Source organism: Phasianus colchicus, chromosome 1 (assembly GCF_987193195.1).
Source record: "Phasianus colchicus chromosome 1, bPhaCol1.hap1.1, whole genome shotgun sequence".
NCBI lineage: Eukaryota > Metazoa > Chordata > Aves > Galliformes > Phasianidae > Phasianus > Phasianus colchicus.
Genome location: NC_143436.1, coordinates 8,700,184 through 8,724,108, shown reverse-complemented (window position 1 = coordinate 8,724,108; position 23,925 = coordinate 8,700,184). Strand labels below are relative to the sequence as shown.

At 42.3% G+C, this 23,925-nt stretch overlaps 1 protein-coding gene across 1 annotated transcript in view; it reads right to left on the bottom strand.

Annotated features, from left to right (window-relative positions):
• Positions 1 to 23,925, bottom strand: part of ELAPOR2 (endosome-lysosome associated apoptosis and autophagy regulator family member 2) — a 98,306-nt gene that overhangs the window by 12,485 nt on the left and 61,896 nt on the right. Inside the window, exons 3-16 of the mRNA XM_031590603.2 lie at positions 19,054 to 19,249; positions 17,869 to 18,016; positions 16,038 to 16,124; positions 14,187 to 14,292; positions 13,374 to 13,526; positions 12,708 to 12,796; positions 9,737 to 9,917; positions 8,768 to 8,896; positions 7,369 to 7,459; positions 5,608 to 5,710; positions 4,402 to 4,539; positions 3,354 to 3,617; positions 2,310 to 2,483; positions 1,101 to 1,290 (exon numbers count right to left, since the gene is read on the bottom strand). Of these exons, the coding sequence (XP_031446463.2) occupies positions 1,101 to 1,290; positions 2,310 to 2,483; positions 3,354 to 3,617; positions 4,402 to 4,539; positions 5,608 to 5,710; positions 7,369 to 7,459; positions 8,768 to 8,896; positions 9,737 to 9,917; positions 12,708 to 12,796; positions 13,374 to 13,526; positions 14,187 to 14,292; positions 16,038 to 16,124; positions 17,869 to 18,016; positions 19,054 to 19,249 (2,049 nt within the window). The remainder of the gene's footprint in view (positions 1 to 1,100; positions 1,291 to 2,309; positions 2,484 to 3,353; positions 3,618 to 4,401; positions 4,540 to 5,607; positions 5,711 to 7,368; positions 7,460 to 8,767; positions 8,897 to 9,736; positions 9,918 to 12,707; positions 12,797 to 13,373; positions 13,527 to 14,186; positions 14,293 to 16,037; positions 16,125 to 17,868; positions 18,017 to 19,053; positions 19,250 to 23,925) is intronic.

Here is a 23,925-nt window from a genome sequence, read left to right as displayed (position 1 = left end):
TGTGCTGCAGGAGATGAAGGCCAGTCCTAAAAAAGAGAGATTGTCCCTTGAAAATTGTAACTCTGAAAACGTTCTGGACAATAGAACCAAGAGGACATAATGAAATCCCATGAGTTCGGAAGGGCTCAAAGATTCAATTGTTGCATGTAAATACAAACATGAAAGTGATTCTCATTGTCTTTATAGCGAATGAAATGCTGCTGTAGTGCCCAAACTTTAAGAAAAGATAATAACAAGATACCACAGAAAGAGCCTCAGAAGGTATTTGGATGCTTGAGAGAAATACATGTTAGCAAGAGACTTTGAAGAATTTGGTCTGCTTAGTTTATCAGAAAGCAGATGAGCAGGGTGTGATGGTGTGAGGAGGTGTGATGAGCCCAGTGCAAAAAAATTCTCCAGGCAGGAGAAAGTAGCTGTGAAATGGAGAAAAAAAAAAAATCACAGGAAATAAGTTTTGAAAATTGAAGCCAGGTAAATTCAAACAGGAAAAATAGCTGCTTTAATACAAAATATGGAGATGGTGTTTGTCCAGTGAAATGTATAATAATAACAACCACTGAAAAGCTTTCATTTCTATTAGTCTTAGAAGTTCAGGTTTTGAATGCTCTTGCAAAGATGTGCTTTTGTCAAAAACAAGTTTCTGGGCTCAATGCCAGGGAGCAAGTACAAGCATTCTGTGCCTGTAATGGATAGGTGAGCAGACTAGATGACTTCATTGTCTGCTCTGGCCTTAGACTCTGCAAACTTGTGAGCCAGAGCAATGCAAGACATAATGGTGTACACTGCCTCATGCTGCCCTCACCTAATTATGTCCCAGTAACACCTTCTTCTGAAATTGCCTGAGTGGGGACTTGGCATGGGCAGGGATACTTGGACTAATGGGACTGCTAGAGTGACTGGTCTTGCTCTACACAAGGTGGGTGGGAAACATGACAGCAAATGAAATCCTTTTAATTACATTCTTCGGATTTTTATGCTGAAATTTTATGCACCATGGAACCCACAAAACCAAACACAGGGAAGAAATACTAATACAGACAAGAGCTGACCAGCCCTAAGATAACTCACTAGCAGCAATATGCAAAACACAAACCACGTACCTAAGAACCTGTCAGAAAGGCTATTGGACTGAAGAGCCAGGGCTGTTCGGAAGCCCTTGCTGTCTGATGGGATGATGGTGGACTGACAGACAAAAGCTCCCACAAAGTTGGAAAAATCTTCTGATTCTGCAACCATGTCCTTCAGGGTAACATCTGTGATATTGTCAGTGCAAATAGCCATCTTTTTACCCTGCAGACAATCAGGAAAAATGGGGAAGCTGTTGGTTGTTGATAGGATGTGGAAAAGTTCGGGAGACACTGCAAACTGTATGAGCTTCATTCGTCTTAGAAAGAACTCGATGTTTCCAGCATGAGAGAAACAAATTGCAGCAATAAACTGTGTCATTCTGAAGGCTCCGATTAAAGCCTCGTTTAGACTCAGAAACAAGATGTCACCTCCAGTATGTGTCTTATCAGAAACTTGTGCTACGAAGCACTTTTCTCTGTTTATCTTGACAGCACAGTGCTTACTTGCAGAGCATAATAAAATGACTTGTACGGAAAAAACATACTGCCTGTAAATAATGCACTGTAGAATACCTCTTTATTTGGAATTTAAACCAGATAAAATATTCTCAAAGCACGACTACATTAAATTCATAAGCAGATACACAGCCTTCAGGACTGCATTAATGTCACATACTGAGACAAATGTAAGAATCTCAGAACAGCAGCAATGAAAGCCAAATCAAGGAATTTGGCAGGCTTGACCCTCCAAAATGCCAAGCACACAGACCTGGTCCTCTGAGTCTGATAGTACTGCAGTACCAAGGAAAAATGTTTGAGAAATGAAGACCAGATTTACAGGGGAGTATCTTTATGGATCTGTCATCAGCTGTAATCCAGATAGGTATGTACACATTTAAGCCCAAAAGTATGCAAAATTCTTTAAAGAAATACGATTACTGGCTTATCTCATCTCATGCAAACCCTTTGGTATAAGGAGAAGAGATTTCCTAACTTTACAGGAATAAACACTGATGTAAATTGTATGCATTGGCTTTCAAGGGATAATCATCTGGTACTACTCCAAAATGTCAACTGTTGTATATGGCAATATGCTCTGGTACACTCCAAATCTGACAGGGGGCAAGATACAGAGGAAAGCATTTGCACAGTGATGATGCACACTGCCTCAGTGTGATCCCATCAAGAATCAACATGGACTGCACATTGGTTAACTCAACCCTCAACACCCACTGAGCTCACCTCATTTCCACACAGGCTGATGTTAAAAAAGTGAAAGAACTTGGTCCCACGGGAAGTGAAGCTTGGCCCACTCATCAAGGAGCCCACCTGGCTGAGGTTGCTGAAATCATAACTCAGGGTCTGGTTATCCTTGACGTATGACACCAAGCAGTCACTGAAGCAGGCAGAATGGTCCTTCAGAGATAGAGAGAAATTCATAAAAGAGAAATTATGGAGGACCAGCAGCAAACCATATAGCTGGCAACTGTGAGTTAAAGCAAGGAGGAGCAGACAGGACTACTTTCCTTGCTAAGGACAAAAGGGAATTTGTCCTGTTTGCATGATTCATCTTTCCCCTGAGAAAATTCCCATCCTTGCTTCAGTTCTTTGCGACCAAATCTCAGCAGGGCTTTGATGTTCCTAAACCTTGCCTTTCTGCTATCCAAGAAAATATAGAGTTGCTTTGTTTTGTTGTGGGTATATTTACGATCTCATTGTCCAAGCTTAAAACCCTCTAGATAGACCAGAACCACAGCCTTGCTTACACTTCCATCTTGCAAACCCAAGAAGCAGAGCTTAAGAAACAGTAACAAAATATGAACCCAACCAAAAACAGGAAGAATATGAACAAAACGGATCTGTTCAAGTCCCCGTGCAATTCCTTGCTGAACAATACTCACATGGTAAACATCTATCAAGGCTTACAGGCAAGTTCTAAAGGGAAGGTAACATCATCCAGCTGGTGAAGTCCATGAGTTCAAAATGGCAAGAGTTTGGAGGTTCAAGTAACTTAAATGTTTACTTTATTCATACACTATCCCAGTGTACCTTCTTGAAATGGACCATTTTTTGAGCCAATGCGGTCAATGTTATCATTTTATCATATGTGTAGAAACAAAAACTAGACTAAGGACATAACTGGAAGAATGGGTTCATTGGTTACAATAATACTCCCACGCTAACAAGACACATACCTGCAGTAAAAGCAGCCAAGCTGGCTCTTTGAGTGCTTATGTTCCAACCTACCCAGTCTGCCCTTCACTGAGACAATCACAGCTTCCATACCTTGGTGCTCTTGCTGCCAGGCCCACATGGGATGCAGGCCTCCCTGCCGTAGACCTGGTGGATGGACAGGAAGGTGTTGGCTGGACACTCCTTGCACTGGCTGGTCTCCTTCTCGATGTAGTGTCCCACTGGGCAGGGCACACAGGATGAGCCAGACTGCTCAGAGCCCAGGGCGCAGGCACGGCAAGAGGAGGCAACTCCATCCACCGCGTTAGTCACTGTGATGGAGTAGATCTTTGCCACATCATTGATGAACTGCCTGCTCTAGAACGAGACCCAAAGAAACCACCCTGGTGCCACCACATCATTGCACATGGACACTGATTTATGCATGCACTTCCAGCATGGGTGGTTTACCCACAGCTCCTTTCTGAGTTACCCTATGTCTTAGTTTCAGCTGGGATGCAGTTTTTTCTTCTGAGTGTCTGGTGTGATGCTACGTTTTGTTTCTAGGACAATAATAATGTTGATAACACACCGATGTTTATATTTGCTGCTAAGCAGTTGTTGTACAGAGACAAGGCCATTCTCAGAAAAAGAGCCAAGGAGCTGGGAGGGAACAGAATTAGGACAGCTGACTTCAACTGGACAAAAGGATATTCCATACCATATGTCATCATGAAGAAGGCATTTTGAAGTGGATGGGAGTTCACCTCTCTCTCTTCCACTGCTCGGGGGGCTAGCTGGGCATCAGTCAGGGGGCAGTGAGCAACCACTTGTGTATCACTTGTTATATACATTCACACACACACAAAAACACACACACATAATCATAACTATTATCCTGTTTCTTTTCTCTATCTGGATCAAAAGTTATATCTCAGCCCATGAGTTCTTTTATTCCCAGTTCTCTCCCCATTCCACTGGGAAGGGCAGGAGGGGAGTGAGCAAATGACTGTGTGGTGCTGAGCCACCTGTCCACTTAAACCACAACAACCTATATGGTAACAGCCACTCAGCCCTCACAAGAAGCCTGTGAGCTTTAACAGAACGTAAGAGCACAGACAGTGAGTGTCCAAAGGAAACTGTGCTGTAAAACAATACTTACATCTTGGCCTTCATTTATTCTCTGAAAGGCCCAAGTAAACGTGAAGGAAGCATTTTTAGAGATTACATGAGTGTAGGATTGCTTCTCTTTACTTCTTTCCCATGACTCCACCACATTAGTATTTTTTCGATTAATATCCTATAAAAGTCATAATAATTTATTTTTAAAAAAACACAAAAGTGGAGTCATACTATACTAAACATTAGCATTTTATAATATAGTCATTAATATATATAAAGGATTTTACAATTGCATTTAACATTTAATAAAGGGAAGTAAACATATTTATCCTGCTTTCTATCACTGGCAATATTCCAATTGAGAACAGGCATCTATTCTAAAAGATGCTCTTATTCACACAGTAGTTGTTTAAAGTCCTATGGCTAATTATGAACAAGGAAGATTCAGCACAATGGCTGAGGTTTCAAATTCTGTTTATGTATAAAACATGTGGGTCCAAGAGCATGGAGAGAAGAAAATTAAAATTCAAAGAAATATTGTAGTTTCTACCATCTCAGTATATCCAGCTTGTTGATGTCTCTAGTGAAACAGTTCTAAAATTTACATAAGAAAAACCTGTCCAGCCTATCTTTGTGTTTCTTATGCTCCATCAGTGGCATATGATCCACTCCAAGATGGAACAGATTCCTATAAATTACCACTCAATACAAAAAAAAAGCACCAGCTTCACACTGTAATTGAAGGAACAAGGGAGTGGTCACAGATTTGGTTACCTTCCTCAGCTGATGGACAAGAAAAGTAAAAAACCATGACACTTGGTTTTCATTGACAAATGTCTGCTGCCCTGTACATTCCCCAAATCACTGACCAGACTAAGACTAATTTCCTGATTTCCCTTTTCTTATCATCCCTTCACATATGCAATGCTTTGGAATTGATAGAGGAAAACCAACAAGAGATTTATCAGTTGGTCTAAGAAGGGAAATGTGGCTTTTTGGTGACAAATAATCTCTTTTAAAGCAAACAAATAATCAACAACAGCTCAGAATTCTAGCAGTGGAGGAAATTTGCTGGGCTATTAATTAAATCCTTTCTGCAAGGGCACCCCAGATACAAAACTAATATCATGCTTAATCTTAGTCATAATAAACCAAGTGCAACCAATCACACCTATGCAGAGGTATTAAAGTGACATGTGAAATACCAGGCTCAGTCGTCAGTCATGGAGAGAGGGGTCTCACTTACCGCCATGAAATACAGCACACAATCTGCTGAACAGATGGTCTCAAAAACAAAAGTGATCCGTCCTAGTTCTGACCCAGATGCTCCTGTCACTGATGTCGGAGGTCTATTTGAGAGGAAGAATAAAACATTTACAAGGTGCTCTCCAGACACACGGCAGTCAATCCTTACAATTGCTTTCTATACAGCAGGGGAACTACCAAAATACTATCACATAAAACCTGCCCTTACAGAACTACAGAGGATAGGCCTGCACTGCAGCTCTGCTTTGCATTATTGAGCACAGCAGAACTACTTTAAAGTGTGTGATTTCTTTATGGTACAATTCCCTCACTATCATCAATACCCAAATTTGAATGCATTGGTAGAGAATGTTATTACTTAAATGTGTTACACAGGAGTAGCTTTAAGTGATTTGCACTGATTCAACTGCATCTACTGGTGGAAGATGCAATCAGGAGTTTCATTAAATAACCAGGGTGCTCTTGTGCTATCTATTAAACACTTAAAAATACCCTTGACACTCCTAGTACTCAATAGCAGGGACCACTTTGGAGAATTTCACATGATTACACTGGAGCAATAGTCAGAAACACCTGCAATGGAAATGACTGCAGCTCACGAATTACTTCAGTAGAGCAATTTGGGGACACTCTGGGCTATTCCCTTGGTATTTTTCTTGCTTCTTTTTTATCTTCTTTGTTGTATGGACATATTGTAAAATAAAAATTAGGGTTTGCTTATCTGTTATAAAAAGTAGCAACTTTATTCAGCTGAGATACACCATTCCTTGCCCGTCTAAATCAGAGAATCATAGAATCATCTAGGTTGATCATCAAAATCATCAAGCACAACTACCAAGCTGATCTACCAAATCCCATCACTAAACCATATCCCCTAGTGCTGTGTCCACTTAAATACTCCCACATACAACTTAAATACATCCAGGGATGGGGACTCCACCATTCCTTGGACAGCCCATTCCAATGCTTGATATCCCCCTCCAAGTAGAATTTCTTCTAAATGTCTAATCAAAACCTCCCTTAGTGCAGCTTGAGACCATTTCCTTGCATCCTATCAATTGTCACCTGAGAAAAGAGATTAACAACCTCCTTGCTACAACCTCCTTGCTACAACCTCATTACAGGTAGTTGTAGAGAGTGATGGGGTCTCCTCCCAGCCTCCTCTTCTCCACACTAAACAATCCCAGTTCCCTCTGCTCTTTCCATCTGCTCTTTATAACTCTTGTTTTACAGTCCCTCCATCAGCTTTACGGATCTTCTCTGCACATGCTTCAGCAACTCAATATGCTTCTTGTAGTGAGGGGACCAAAGCAGAACACAATATTCAAGGTGCAATATATAATGTTATAATAATACAATAATAATAAAAAATAAATAATGATAATCATTTATGATAATAATAATAGTAGGCACCTGGTCTGAGCTAGGAGCCTAAAGTTAGTCATTTGAAAAAGAAGAGATACAAGCACATCTAGCAGTTAATTCATCCTATCTGTGAGACCAGGAGAGGTGGGACGCTCTGTCCTCCTGAGGTTCCTGCATCTCTCCATTGACTCCAGGAGAAGCATTGTAGCCTACCTAGAATAGCAAAGTCACGTGGGATCAGTATCCATTCCATAGCATCTTTAGCTTGTTAATTCAGAATGGAAAACTGAAAACTTTGTTCATTCCTCGGTTAATGTGACACAGGTGTAAGACAGAGATAAATGAAAAATAAATAGAAAAAAATCTTGTTTCTTACTTAAATCCCGGGATGTGCAAGTTCAAGATAAGATAGTCATTGTCAGAGCCTCCAGCTCCACTCTGGATGTGGTCACCAGCCACTTCCCAACCTTCACAGGACAAAAAAAAAAAGCAGGTATTTAAGAAATAGGTCACATAACAAAACAAACAAACAAACAAACAAAAAATCTGCGTTACCATACATTTTTAATCAATTCAGTGCTTTCACACCAGATGTCTGGTGAAAACTGTAGGATGGTATAACAATGCTTTTGAAGGAAAAATTTTAGTAATTATATTAGCTGCTGACTTCATAGGCAAATGTCAATTTGGAATCAGCAAAGTAATTGAAATTCCTTGACCTGTGCTGATCATTCCATCAGATGAGATGATCCATCTGACCTCTTCCAGCCTTAAAATTGATGAATAAATCTATGCATTAAACATAAAGCACATACCTCAGTACACCTCTGCTTAACACGTATAATTCAAAGCTTGAGTTGCATCAGACTGACAAGGCAGATCAAACTGAGTGGAATTTCTCAGTGAAGACTAGAGCTGAGAGAAACCCAGAACAGAACCATTTTCACAAGTGAGCTGTGACTGCTCTCTGCTGTAATCTTAGCACATGTGCAGAGAGAGAGCTCTGAGAACTAAATGAACAATGACCATACACTTCAATTACGTTTTCCAAAAGAGTTATGTGTGTCTTTTAAAGTCACAGTTGTCACAAAACATGAAAAGAGATAAATTAGAGAGAAGTCAAATAGTGTTTTTATCAATGGGAATACTCAGATGCTTCAAAGTATCACAGAATCTTGAATCACAGATTCATTTAGAGTGGAAGGAACCCTTATACATCATCCAGTCCAATTCCCCTACAATGAACAGGGACACCTACAGTTAGATCAGGTTGTTCAGAGCCCTGTCCAGCCTGACATTCCAGACTGCATGTCCCCAGGGATGGTGCACCCACCACTTCTCTGGACAACCTGTTCCAGTGCATCACCAACCTTACTATAAAAAACCTTTTTCTTATATCCAGTCTAAACCTCCCCTGTTACAGTTTAAAACCATTTCCCCTTATCTTATCACAACAGACCCTACTAAAGAGCCTGACCTGTTTTTTCTTACAGACTCCCTTTAGATACTGAAAGTCTGCTACCAAGTGTATGTGGCAGTATAAGTCTTCAGCTGAGGGACCTGATGTAAACTGCATCTTCTGCCCTTTTCTGATATAAAAGAGATATTTAGTGACTGCTTCCTGCAGGAATTATCAAGTCTGGTGAAATTAAAGAAAAGGAGGGAAACTGTGTTGCAAATCACAGCAAAGAGGATAGCCATTTTGATGGCTGCTCCACTACAACAGCAACCTGCAGAGGAGAAAGGCACTTAACAGTGAAGAGAGTTTGGCTCACCATTCATTCCATCGCATTTTGAGTTGCCAACATTAAAGCAAGAAGTCTTCATGTTGCTTGGTAGGATGTTCCACCACTTGTACTCAAAGCCAAGAGCAGGTTCAGTCCCAGCAGGGCAGGCTTTGCACTCTAAACAGAGAGAGGATAGGAAAAGGAAATCACACAGTGTAAACACATCTCAAATAATGAGCATATAATGAGCAAGTAACATCATTTGTTTCTTTATACCTAGATAACAAAAGACATATCACAGAATTGTTTCAGTTAGAAGGGACATTTAAATGTCATCTAGTCCAACTCGCCTGCAAAGAACAGGGACAGCTAGAGCTAGATCAGGTTGCCCTGAGCCTGGTCCAGCCTGACCATGAGTGTCTCTGGGGATGGGACACCCACCACCTCTCTGGGCAAACAGTTCCAGTGCCTCACCATCAGGATTAGAAGAGTAGCAATGAGACCCATGCCACACTTCCTTTTTAGTGGCTTAAGTTGAAAGACTGAGCATGCTGGTGAACACAAGTCCCCATAAAATTCTGCAGGTGATCACTGGGTCAATGCATCTTAGAATCAACTAGCCAGAATTTGTGCTCAGAAAATGCTGGCTGAATATTCATTTGACAGTGCTTGAAACGAAATTTGCACAGGGAAGATCATAGCATGGACAGAAGCATAGATGAAGAATTACTGACTGCAAAAGTTCTGATTTCTTCCTCAGAAACCACTGAAATTACCCCTAGGATATTTAAACCAGCTGAGAAATGTATCCAGAACACAGCAGGTCAATTTAGAGCAGCAAACTCCAATAAAAAAGATTTCAGAGGAAAAGTAGATAATCAATATACTCTCACCAATGGCAAATACTAAGAACTTTACAGAAAATAAACTCTGGTTTATGATGATGTGTCATTAAACTCAGTCACACGCAAATAGACAGTTAATTCTGGAGACACAAGCCATTTTCAGGACTCCTACCCCGTGTCCCATCTGAAAACGTGCCCTGTGGGCAAGGAGTACAGGAAGATGAGGCATTGCTGTAAAAGCCAGGATTGCAGGGTGGACATTCCTTTCTCTCTCCAGAAGGAGGTAGAGTCAATGCATCAGGGAGATCCTCTCTGCAGATCTTGGGTTCGATCCATTTGTACATGATCTGAGTCTGGAATGAGAAGACACGGAGCTCACATCATGTGTTAGAAAGCTTTAGGACTGCATGCACCATACAAGGGTTGTATATTGAATTAGGGTATTCCCAATGTTTTATGCCAAATACAGACCTTGCACATCTGGAATAATAAGGGCAAAGCAGGGAAACACAAATGATTGGATTCACAAGCAATTTCAAGATCTCATGTCTTAAAGAGCAAAGGAAAAAATGTAAAGCTTAAAACAATTACTACAGTGCATTACTATTTATCTAGAGAATTTTCCCATAGAAATGTTTCTGTGGAATGCTATGTAAATAATTCTAACAAGTTAATAAATAATCTTGGCCATAGCATCCCTAGACACAACTTTTCCACTATAAAATTTCCTTTATCTGGAAGGCATTTGTCAGCAGAAAATTGTAAGTTTTGCATTTTCTGCAAAGTGGCCTATTCTTTGCAAAGAACCCAAGTTCTCAGTGGTCATCTTCATCCAATTAGCAAAAGCCAAAAACAAACAGGAACTTCCCCAACTCCTCTCTAGTCCCTCTGCTTTACTTAAGGAGTAATTTGTGAACATTGATATGAGTAAGTCTGTACCATTACCTATATAATGGTGTTGCCTCACCACCTTCTCTTGTTGGCAACACAAGTGAGATGAATCACTCATACAGTTGAGTTTCAAATTTTCATCTGACTTTAGGTCTATCCCTAAAAGGGTTTAATATCTCAAGATGAATATTAGCTGAGTTTCAGAGAAATGCAAGTGTTAATAAGTTAATCTGGTCAGAGCTCACACTCTGGGTACTTCTACTCTTCAGACCCAGCAGCGCAACCAGGAATCCTCGAGGCCAGAAGCATGAGAACATGGTACAGTGGGAATGCTCCCAGTGTCTCTCTGCTTGCCTTGCTGTCCTCCTTGGCTCCTGTCTCCTTATTCCTGTCTCCAGCCTTCTCTTGCTGCTCCCAAATACTTAAAGGATTTTCTGGAGTACTGCTATCTATTTTAGCAGCATCATGAGTGCCCGCATTTAAAATAAAAAAGGATTAGAAGCTAGCAAAGTACCTGTGTGGTTGTCCAGAACCCAGACACACCATAGACACTAAAATAAAACTACAGCAATTGAGCAGAGAGGAAGGGGTCAGGCAGTGCCCATAGTCACAGTGGTGAGGGTTTCTAAGACTGAGACTAAAGTGACCACCACAGGATTTTCAAAGCAGAAAATGAGTGAAAATCGATAGGAGACAAGTGCATGAATCTCCCAAGGCCACTTCCACAGATGCTGAGGAGACAACAATCAGACATCCAGTGAAAAACCTGGATGGTTGTAGTAAGACATGGGTCGATATGCCCTTAGGCTGATGCTTTACAACCACTGTTGACCTGCAGATGGGCACAGAGTCAAGCCCTCATTGGACAGCATCACAAAAAGAAAAAACTAGGGAGTGAAGCAAACCTTGACTGATTTCCAGAGATGCCAAAAACTGCAGACCAGTATGCCATTGCTTTAATGGTATGTTCTTATTCCAACCTGAAGATGAAAGGTGTTTGCTGAAAGACCCACTTTGCATTCTGATGATGTTCAGTGAAGGGAAGGGCCACTGTGGAGGCACTAAGAGAGCCAATGGTGGAAGTTTGCTCAGTGCCAAGGAGCCTTGAATTGCACATGGCAGGTACAGGGTAACCTGTAGGAAGCTGCACTTAAATACTGTTGCTAATTCCTCAAGTCATTGCAAGAAGTTAAAAGAGCAAGAATCAGTGAGACAAGAACAGGTTGGAGAGTCTGTGAGCTCTGGAACTAAATTCACAGATGCTTTCTTTATTAAAGCACATCATCTCTCAGCTGTATTTTGGAACTGTCTGACCAGGAGACCTCAAAATAGTCCACAATGCCAGCAAATATTAGGCCAACAACCCATAGGTGCTACAGGTTTTGTGTACTTTCTGTCTCATGCAGATCTGAGAAAGACAGAAACATGAAGAGGTAAAACAGGTTTGACCACATGCCCATGTGGGCATATCCCAGAGTGGGAGTTTCTTCTCCAAATTCCTCCAAAATCCCTATGCAACTGCTGGAACAAAGGGCAGGAGAGCTCCAAAGCCAGGCTGCTCCACCAACAGGACTTCCTATGAGAGACTCATCAGATTTGGGGGGAATTACCTACTGAGAGTTCAGGCTTTTCGAGGCATCCCATAAGGCAAGCACATTACCTGCACTGTGCCACAGTACATGAACACAATAACTAGCTGATATTTAAACAGATTGTGGACTCTTCTTTGACACTAAAACCAAGGGGCATATCACATATTAAACACCCTTCCACTCAAAACTGATGTGGCCACATCCAGTGCTCCTATGCCATGCCAGCACCTGAATTATGCCTAAGCACTGTCGGGACAGAGCATGTTAACATAAGCCTAAATTTTTCCAGTAAAGACAACAAACAACATAACATTAAGATTTAGGATACCACTTCAGCCTGTGCTCCAAACTTTAGTTTTATGAGCACACAGGCAGCACCAGGGTCCCAGTCAGACTGATCACAAAAGCAAGGAGCTTAGCATTTCATGACAACAGATCTTTAAAGCAGACATAAACAAATTCTTACAGAAGGATAAAATGGAAATGGATACAAACAGAGAAAGCAGCTAAAGGGCACGCCAGCAGTCTCAGAGAGATTCAGTTCTGGAAGCAAAACTGGGATAGCAATTGAGTAAGAGATTCCTAGAAAACCTTGTTTTCAAATTCAGACATCACAGAAAGCTCAGTGAGATCATAAATAAGATCAAGCTTTTTACTTACTTTTCCTTCCTTATCGCACGGAGTGTGGATCTGGAAAAAGTCTTTGTTTGTGCAAGGAGGACGCTCTATACACGCACTGGATCCCTCTTCTAAAAAGAAAAATACTCTTATAGCAGGTGTTATGGTTGGTAACTGATTCTTCAACAACTTTCTTGTAAGATAATTGCAAGAGAGAAAACTGGAGACATTTTGCCTATGAAAAATTGATTTTGCTCATGTTGTTTCATGATCAGCAGCTAACCACAGCTGGGAAGACTTGAGATGTACCACATCGTCCAACCACAAGGGAGACAGGAATGGGCCAGGAGATTATTATTTGGGAATGAGGTTCCTAGAAACACAAGCCTGAAGGCAGTGATGAAGGCAGTAGAGGAACCACCGACCAGTAACACAAGTTACCACGAGAGGGCACAGCAAGCCTTCAGAAAGTGGGCTCCCCTAGCGATCGAAAAAGATCTCCGTCCCTTCATGTTAGCACTTGATGCTTTGCCCAAGATTGTAGCCTGTTACGTACACACGTGTCCTCTGCAGCTTTGAGAAGCTCCACATTAATTTCCATTCTTCAGATCAACTGGACACTAAATTTTGTTGTTGGATAATTCTCACAGCTGTATACAGAAACACACCTCACATATTCACTCTCTCAATCCCATTTGATTTATGTACCTGCATAATAGATTTCTTCTTTACACTTGGTGCACTCTTTAGCTCCTTTCTCAGAATAAGTATTTCTTGGACAATCTTGGCAGCCAGATGAACCAGGTTTGTCGCTGTAAGTACCAGGCTTGCATGGGAAGCATTCAGATGTATATGCAACTCCTGTAAGGTAATTTGCAGGTAAAACAATAAAATACAGAGATGTGTGCTCTACCAACTACTAACAACCTGTGTACCTGGGAAAACAAGCCATTACACGGATTAAAAATCACAGTCTTCAAGCACTCTAAAAACTTTGGTTGTGCTGAATCTTGATCAATCTTTGCTCAGTGCAAGTCTTGACCCGTGTAAGAATCTTACAAAGTACTCCAAGCTTGATTACCCTTACAGAAAGGCACCAAAGAGCAATTCCAGATTAAACGAATTATTTAAACAGTAATTTAACTACCACTGTTATGATAAAAGTGTCAGCCTATTTCTCACTGCTGAGAGGCTCACCAATAAGCCTTTTTTATAACAGAAAACCTCCTTGCTCCTTTCCTCTCCTTTTTATGATAGAAAACCTCCTTGCTCCTTTCTCTCTGCTTGCCAAGCTAGTCTTCTCCAGTAGATGGCCTCATGTACCAGCTAAATTCATTGTTCAGCCTTTTCACTTTGGACAGTGAAGTTTTCATGTTTTGTTTCTGTGCGTTAAAATAAGAGGAAGGGGACAAGGCGGCTAAAAAAGCCACTTTGGTTTTGAGGGCACACCAGTAGAAATAGCACTTGTCAAGCACCGTGACAAAGGAGTGAGATAATACCTAAAAGGCAGATATCTCTTACCTTCAATTGTGATGTTTTTCACCAGAACTGGTTTTACCACTTTGGACCCCATGAGAATCCCTGTTGTTCTCCAGTATAGTATATTACTACCTGATTTCAAGGTTACCTGCAACAATACGTACAACAGTTAGTTTGCATCTCCTCTCCAAGAAACATCTTATTTCTCTCTTCTGTTGCTCTGTTTTTGCGCATCCAAGCAGCAACTCAAGCTTTTCCTAAGCTGCTTAGTGAGACAAGTAATGGAGAGACAATTAGGCAGATGCTGTGGAAACATCTTTGAAAAGTGCTAAAGTGGGTGTAATTAAAAAAGCTGCTCAATGCTCCAATTTTATGGAAAAACACCAAGAGCTGCTTCTGACTGTGTTGTAAACTGGGAAAAGTTCTACCATGCCTACCAGTACTCTACAAGTTGTTTTCTGCCAGCACAAGTGTTGGTCTAAAGGTGCTGTATTTTTGTACAACAATCCTCACCCAAGAAAAGGGATAAACTCTACCAGCACAAGGGTCTAGGATATTGAGATTTACAGCAGTGCAGCGCAGCCCTGGCAGGACAACAGTTTTTTTCACTCAGGATAGAGAGTCCAAAAACTCAGCAAAAGGAGACACAGCACATTGTATCCCCCACTCCGCAGGCAACCTCAATCCAGGGGAGAACTAGGTTACCACAGGTAACAGCCAAAGTTGGACCACGTGAACCAAACATCGTGTTGTGGCATAGAGATGTTGAGATGTAACAGACCTAGCATGCTGAAAGCAGAGGCTGCAGCGAATGGAATACTGGGACCAGAGAAGCTGGCAGGATTTGCAGCACAGACAAAAGCCTCAAGGGGAGCCAGAACAGCCATCTCACCTGGCTCATGTCTACATTTCAGCCAGGCATTCAAGCCACCCTCACAGTCAGTGGAGGCACGTGCACATTCCAGACAACGAGCTCAAACGGCACCATCTCCCATTTAAACTCAGTCGATCTTCTGGTTCACCTAAGCCAATGGCCTGGCCCCAGATCCACTCCTCAGTCTGTGTCACTCACTCCTTCTGATCCATCTCTCTCACCTCCAAACATGACTCATGGGAGGCTTGCACCTGAGGTACCAAGCACTGCCAACTAGAGCTGGCTCAGGAACACAGTTTATCCTCCAGGAAGATAAGCAGACAACAGAAAACAGAGCGGAGTGTTCTCCATGCCAATAAAAAGCCTTCTTGTTCTGCCATCACGTCATCTACAATGGGCCTTTGCTGCCATGGCTCTGGGAATTGGGCTATGAGAGTCTAGTGAAAATCAGGCATTAGTACGAGCTAATGAGTCTGCACGTGGTCTGTGCACTAAGCAAGCTCAGCTGGCCGGGCCATAGGCCAAGGAAAAGGCTGCTGTTCCCAACGTGAGCACTCATGTTTGCTACAGGAGCCACCTCAGTGCTTCCAGCTTGTTTTTTAGCAGGGTAAGTTGGAAAGCACAAGCTGGCTGCATGCACTTAGGAACAAAAAGCCAGCCCTGCCTGCCTGCACATCACACACTGTGCCCACGGCTGCATGGCAGGGTCTTATGAGCAAACAAATGTTGCAGAAGATTTCAATTACCATCGTGTCAAGTGACCATGGCATGTGGATTTGCGTAAATCTGTTCAGCCTCATAAACACAGCACTTGATTAAGGGAAATCAATAGAAATTCTTGCATGTCTATCATTTGCTTCAGGATCAGCTCCTTAGAGATCGCAGTGGCCTTGCCCACAGTAGCAGGCAAGTTGTGCCTCATATGTATTCATAGGATCTGATCCTTGCTTGTTCAGAGGAAATTACAGTCATTAATGAATGCAAAAAATATATATATTTGTGAACGAATTTTTACTTACAGAATGAGAGCCCCATTCCCCATTGTCTGTCAGCTTCACCCATTTGTCTGCTGTGGACTCCATCTCTTTGCACTGGTCATTCTGTATCTGTTAATTAAAAACACAAGATCAGTGACCACAATCAGATACGTCTCTCAGTCAGCCTAACGATTGCTGGCTGGGAATGATAAGATTCAGCTTTGCTCCCGTTGCTATATATTTAGGACAGCAACTGCCTTATTTACAGGGGAAAAAAAACTTTCAAAACTTGTTATCAGCCTCCACTGATGGCATTCCCGATGCAGATGAAAAAAGGGCAGGAAGAGCCATGCCCTCTCACTGTCTGGTCAGATTTGGATGCTGCTCATCTTGTCTTGGCTGCTTCTCCCTTCTTCCAAGCCCTAAAACTCCCAGTTCTCTCAAATCCAGTGGATGTGGGCCCCAAATCCAGGGAGGATAACAGCAGGGATTGGCACGTGGCCTCAAAGCTTTCCACTCATTTCTTCTCACAGCTATCTTCTCTACAGAAAAGGTACTAAGTCCCTTTTAGGCATGAGTTCAAATACTCAGCCTTTCTTCCAGCAGGGAGAAAGGTCATTTCAATGCTTTCAGCTGAAATTCAGTATATCTGAGGTCAAGACTCTTCCTCAAAGTTACTTCGCATCTTGCCTGAAGTAAGTCATATAACTGCATATCTTCACACTTAATTCTCATCTAGACTCACTGCACTGAAGCAAAATGGGGAGAAGCACTTAAATAGAAGGCAGAGATCCAATTATCTTACACGGTTTCAGTCTCAGCATCTTTGTGTCTGACTTCCTATATGGAAAATGGAGATAGTACATTATCTTTTCACAAGAATCAAAGGGCTTTATTATGTAAAAAGGCCTAGGAAGGGAAGGGAAGCATTGAGTATTTAACAAGAAGTATCCACACTTGCATCCCATATTGGAGGACATCTCCTTGTTTACCCTCAGACCAGCAGTGCAGCACTTGGCTGCTCCCAATCTACTCATCACCCAGTTTGTATTTGTGATTGGGACTGCTCTGACCTAGGTGCAGAACATTGTACTTGGCTTTGAGATTTGCACAGGCCCACCTCTCAAGCCAGCCAAAATCATTCTGGATGGCGTTCCTTCCCTACATTCCATCCCATCCCTTAAGGATGATGAATATCATCCTTAAATATATTTCAGCAAAAATACCTGCTGGAGAAAAAAAAAAAAAAGAAAAAAAAAAAAAAGAAAAAAGAAAAAAAAAAAACTAAAAGAGCTTTTAGAGGAGTTCAAATATAGTTTCCCTGAAATACTGGGGACCACCAGAAGTTATTTACTTAGGCATTTCTGTGAAAGGCTGCAGCTTCACTGAGAAGGAAATGACAAATGTAAGGATGTGAATCAGAGGGACATGGCCAAAAGTAACAAAAAGCCATATTCAAATCTAGCATTCAGAGAACCAATACATTTGTTCCTTTGTGGGAGCAGATCAGTCAGCCATTAAAGCAACTGGATCTAAGATTCACGATCTTGTTACATTCATCTGACAACAGAATGCATATTTGTTACTTCCTTACCAAGAAGAAGGGAAGATTGGGGCAACTACGCTGCACCACATAGCCCAGTGCTGTGAACCTCCTGGTTTCCCATACCCCAACCAGTCCATCCACATGGGAAGAGGAGGATGCCTTTCCCACACAGGTCCCATCAGATTATTTCAATAATTTGGATCCAACATGGTGAAAGCCCAGCCAGGCTGCTCCTATTTCAGACCTATGAAAAAGCTAGTTTTGCTGTTCTTTTCCAGACTGAAATCTTACAATGCAAGGTTGGGTTCATCATAAAAAAGGCCTTACGAAAAATTCAAAGAAGATGTTGTTGTCAATATATTGGTATTCAAAGAAGACAGAACCGGACTTCTTCAGGTGCACGGCGTAGATGAGAGAAACTGTACAATCATCCCTGTTTGACTCGATGTAATTCCCTCGTGGTGTCCATGAGGAACTGGTAAGTACAAACAAAACAAGCCTGAGCTCAGATCGTAGGCACCGAGGAGACTTTTCTTACAATACAGTACAAAAATGTATTAACACAATAAAGAACCCCAAATCCCACAGTAGCTAAATGCAGTGGATTTATAGCTTTATTACTGAGGAGCCTTTTGTTTTTCACTGAAAAATAATATTTATCATTAAAACTGTGTATGAGGACAGATATGCTACTGAAATTTAGGACCCAATCTGCACAGGAAAGGTTTGTTAGCAACCAGTCCAAGACACTTTCAGTCATATTCAGAAACAGCCTTCTGTAGCCATCGTGGGTCTCTAAATAGGCTTTGAAAGTACCTTTTAGCCACATTTACTACACCATAACTTTGGAGCTTTCCAGTTACAAAAGAGCACAGCTCCAGGCTGGTCTTAGGCTCATGATCTGCTGATGAGTCCAAGGAGACCATAATTACAGCAAAGAAATGGCTAAAACTTTTCCTTCCCAGTCCTGACATTACTGGGGCTGTTTGCCCTCTTGGAGAGCTTAGGTAAATCATTAAGCTGACTTTGTGCAGCTGAGAGGAACAAGGTAACCACAGCAGGGCTTTGCAGTGTCTGCAGCATTCCCTGTACCTATGCCTCCCACTGTATTGTGTGGTTTGGTATGGGTTTTCACTTCAGATAGACAAGTAATTTCCCTGTATGTTTCTGGAGCTGAGATTTTCGTAATGACATTGCTTTTGTCAAATCCCAAACCTTAAGGACTCTGAATACTGTTCCCAAGAGAACACCTTGGAAAGGCCACACCACTTCACTGGTAGATCAACCATTTACTACAAGACAAATGACATTTAAAGCACTCCTAAAATTCATGCAAGACAAAATGCTCTCTCACACCAGCTGTGTCTACACCACACCTGCACCCAAGGTAGGACCCCTCTTCCAAATGCACAGTAAGTGCTGAGAAAAGATCTGCAGCATGTGGGCCAGGAGCTCATTTTAAGCACAGGCTCGTGACTGCTGCATAACCCAGGCACACGCAGAACTTCTTACTTGTTGCAGCTGTTGGCTTTATTCTCAACTGAGCCCACTGCTGTGTCCATGAATGTTGCCACATTGGAAAATCCTGCTGGCAGCTCGTCCCACTCATCAAACTTGATCCCACTGCCCAGCGAGTAGGTCCCCTCAGCACATTTGCTGCACACCTGGTTCTTCATCTCCAAGTATTCGCCAGAGGCACAGGAGAAAGCTAGGGAGACAGTCATTACCAACATATTAATAAGAAAAAAAAATCCCAATTAATTTCCATTAATTCTTTGCTACTTAATGAATTATGAGTGAACCGATGGGAACCAAATGGGAATGTCCAGATCTTAGGAACACAATAGGTGATCCCTCAACAAAGGCTACAAAATTCAGATGCTCTCCTGTACGTACTTTTTCACCAGTATGGTGGCACTGGAACCAAATCTCCTGATGGCTCCTGATTCACAGCTTGTCTCCACTGGCAAAACAAGGTTTAGAAATGAAATCTCTAGCCACAGACTGCTCTCAAAAGCAATTTGTGAAAGTGAAAGCTTGTAATAGAGTTTTTCTCGCTCTCATTCACTTACTTGCTACATCTTGAACTCAGTTAAAATTATGGCACCTGAGAGACAGAGCAGACTCATATTACCCACTTTATGGTAGCTAAGAAACACAGCGTCCCATTGAGCATAATATAACACTACAAATCCAGGCCGAGAGCTGAACACCTAATCCACAACTCTCTACACTTCTCATGGACTGCCAAGTAACCCTTGAATATCTTGCCTGATCATAGAATCATTAAGGATGGAAAAGAGCAGCAGAATCACCTAGTCCAATCACCAACCCATTACCACCAACCATGCCCACTAAACCATGTCACTCAATGCAACATCTACCCTCTTCTTGAAAACCTTCATGGATAAGACTTCATCACCTCCCTGGGCAGCCTGTTCCAATGCCTCACCACTCTTTCTGAGAAGATATCCAACCTGAACCACCCCCTACTGCAACTTAAAGCCATTACCTTTCATCCTACAGACCAGCCAAGACCAACAAATAGCCCACATCTAAGAAATGAGGTTGACTGTGGTGCTATTAAGATGCTGAGAAAATACATACTGGTTACCAGTGTAGCAAAGAGAGTAGTTAAACATATGTAAGTAGGGGAAGTATAATTTAGAAAACACGTTCACAAAGTGATAATCCCACTCTCTTCCAGCCCTGCAGTGCATCACATCCTCTCTGAGACTGAATGCCCTGGATGGAAACCAAATGAGCACTTTCTGCAGCATTTATCTCTTGTGTTGCTGGGTTTATAAACTCAACTCTGCCAGTCTAGCCAAAGTAGGACTCAGAGCAAATCACACAACTCAGCCCAAGAAATGCTGGGAACTCTTACTGAATATTTCATGTGTGCTACATTGTGCAGTGGCAGACATTCCATAAACTCACTTTAAGAGACTCACAGTCTGAAAAGCTGTAGGACTGCTAGCCGAAGTGGTGAAACTGGCCCAAAACAACTGACGCCAGCTGAAGCTGCAGCATATGTGGTTTTATGGATGTGCTGACGTTTATCTAACTGCAGAAAAACTTGTTTGACTGTTAAGTACACTGATAAAGATGTGGCTGCGTAATAGCAATTTCTACCCAAATCCAACCTCCAGCTCAGGCTCCCACTTCTGAGCTGGCCTCCCAATGCATTTCTTTGTGTAATTGCCCTTGACAGGCAACACTGGAATGCAGATAAAAAGTCCATTTTGATTGAAAGCTCTGCCAAAGGGTCATTATCTCTTCTTGGTCATATTGACATGCTCTCAATCTCAACTAGTGAAAATCAAGTCAACAAACCTGTTCTCCTAACCCATCACTCATGAGTGACACACCAAGAAGGAAAGAGCCAGCAGAGCTGGTGCTGGGATGTATGCATTCTTCAAGCACCCAGAGAAAAGCAGCAAGCACTTTCCTATGTGTCTGCCTGAAGTGAGACCACCGACTGTACAGCTTTTTACATTTGCAGTGGTGTCCCTGCTCACTGCTTTAGCACTGTTGATAAATCCTGCCTTATTTTTCTCTTGAAGGTTCCAGAGATAAACCATTAGGAAAGGAAATAAAAAAGCAAGCTCTTTTATGACATTCAGATCTTTTAACAGCTCCAGCGTTTTTTAAAGAAAGTTCAATTGCAGGAAACTGAGTGCTGCTTAACCACACATCCAGATTTGTGAATTTTGAATAAGAAGACAGTAATCAAGGGAATCTTGCTATCATGAAGGAGGTGCAGCAGGCAGCAGAGCCTCCTCAATTGTAGTGAGGTTGATCAGAGATTATTACTTTAACTGAATTAAGATCTTTTAACTCCTTGCAGCTTGATCATTTTAGAGAGAGTAAAAAAGTGTTCAAGAAATCAAACTGGCTGCTGCAGACTACACTGCCATCCACTGCTCACCTCCCATGTGAGAGATGAACCTTTTTAGGTGGGAAATTACCTTCTTTCTATTTTCTAAGCATCACACTTCAAAGGCTGCAGCACTTCCTGTCAAAACACACACATCTGCAAGCAAACTAGCTCTGAGCATGCCAGCTGCTTGCCAGGTTCAATTTGGGGCTGAACGTGGCTAATAGCAACAAGAACCACTTTTGACACTGAAACAGATGCACCATTTGGTCCCGTTCCAGGTGGTCAGTAGCAGGGGGATGGGGAGGAAAGACAGTGTGTGCCAAGCACTGAGATGTTCTCTTCTACAGCTTGCACTTCCAGCAAGCAGGGAGACCAAGAGCTGTCTCAGCAACATCAATTCAGGAGTCTATCTCAGCTGGAAGAGGGCATGCTGTACCCGTGCCAAGAGGGATCCCAGAGAGTAGATGTCACTCACAGTGACTTCAGTGAGTTGGAAACAACGATGGAAACATTAAGCATCATAGTTTGTGTCAGGTGGGTCCCATGAGTGCTCATATAGGAACAGAAAGGACACCATACACAACTTTGCCAGGACTTATTGAACCAATACGAGGCTGAAAGTGACAGTTTCCCCAATCACATAATTACTGGTGATAAGTTGTGGTGTCACCACTACAAGCAAGAGTCCAAACTGCTATTCACAGAGGGGTGATATGTGAATTCCTCATCAAAGAAAAAGTTCAAGATGTAGCCCTCAGTGGGTAAAGTGATGTGCATTGTCTTTTGGGATAGGAAAGGGGTGATCCTGCTGTATTTCTTGGAACTGGAACAACCCATCCACTCTGACCACATCACAACACTGACTAGGCTGGATGGTCACACTTCCAGAGTCAGACCAGAGAAGAAGACAGTCTTTCTCTTGCAACACAATAACACCAGATCCCATATCAATTTGAAGACTATGGAGCACACTGCCAATCTTGTCTGGACTGTCATCTACATCCACCATATAGTCTGGATTTGGCACCTTCTGACTTCCTTCTGTTCAAGCTAACGAAAGATGGACTGGTGGGCAACATTTTCCTAGCAATGATGCAATCATAGCAGCTGTGAAACAGAGGGACACATCTGCTGGTGCAGATTATTACGAGCGTGACATGCAAGCTCTTGTTCATTGCTGATGAAAATGCACAGCTAATAGTGGTGACTATGTTGAAAAACGTTTTGCAGCCGAGAATTTGCTCTATCAAATAATGTTATGCTCTTTCTACCTGTTGTAGTTTCCAAAGAAAAAATTGAAGGCATTACTTTTAGAGCAACCTAACTGTTCTGAGTGTACTGTCTCACTTGTCATCCTCTCTTGCTTCAGAGAAGATTAATCCTCCTGCTTAGATGTACCTTTGGTGACCACCACCCATCCCTGGCTCCAGGGACACTTTGCTTAAGCATTTGATACTTTCTTTTTGGAGACAATATCTCTACTGAATAGTTCCTTAGATGTATACTTTTTTTGGAAAATAAAACTACGGCTGTTGAATCACGTTGGCAATTTTCAAAATTTTTTCCACAATCAATTGATCAGCTTTGGACATCGCTGCCGTAAAGCACATCCTTGCTCTCCCTCTCCAACTGCAAGCTGTCATAGAATCATAGAACAGGCTGGGTTGAAAAGGACCACAATGATCATCTAGTCTCAAGCCCCCTGCTATGTGCAGGGTCGCCAACCAGCAGAGCAGGCTGCCCAGAGCCACATCCAGCCTGGCCTTGAATGCCTCCAGGGATGGGGCATCCACAGCCTCCTTGGGCAACCTGTTCCAGTGCTTCACCATCCTCTGAGTGAAAAACTTCCTCCTAATATCTAACCTCACCCTCCCCTGTCTCAGTTTAAAGCCATTCCCCCTTGTCCTATTACTATCCGCCCTTGTATACAGCCATGCCCCCTCCTGTTTATACGCTCCCTTCAAGTACTGGAAGGCTGCAATGAGGTCTCTATGGAGCCTTCTCTTCTCCAAGCTAAACAATCCCAGTTCCCTCAATCTTTCCTCATAGGAGAGGTGCTCCAGCCCTCTGATCATCTTAGCGGCCTCCTCTGTATCCTCTCCAAAAGATCCATACCCTCCTGAGCTGGGAGCCCCAGGCCTGGATGCAGTACTGCAGATGGGGCCTCACAAGAGCTGAGTAGAGGGGGATAATCACCTCTCTCTCCCTGATATTAATCCCTCCCTGTTCTGTTAACCTTTTCAAATATCAGCCTGAGTGTAACACACTGACTGACAAAGCAATGCACATTGGGAAGAACGTATTTGATCTTTTGCCTGTCTATGAAATAAAAAAAAAAAAAGTGAAAAAGTTTTGTTGTGGGTTGTACAGGGAACCAGCCTCAGTCACAAAGGGTGTTGCAACGTACTGTTAGGTAGACACGTGCAGCCACGTACATCCATCCATGTATGCAATAAAGCTGACACAAATTCACTTCATGAAAAATTAAAGAGAGCTACAGT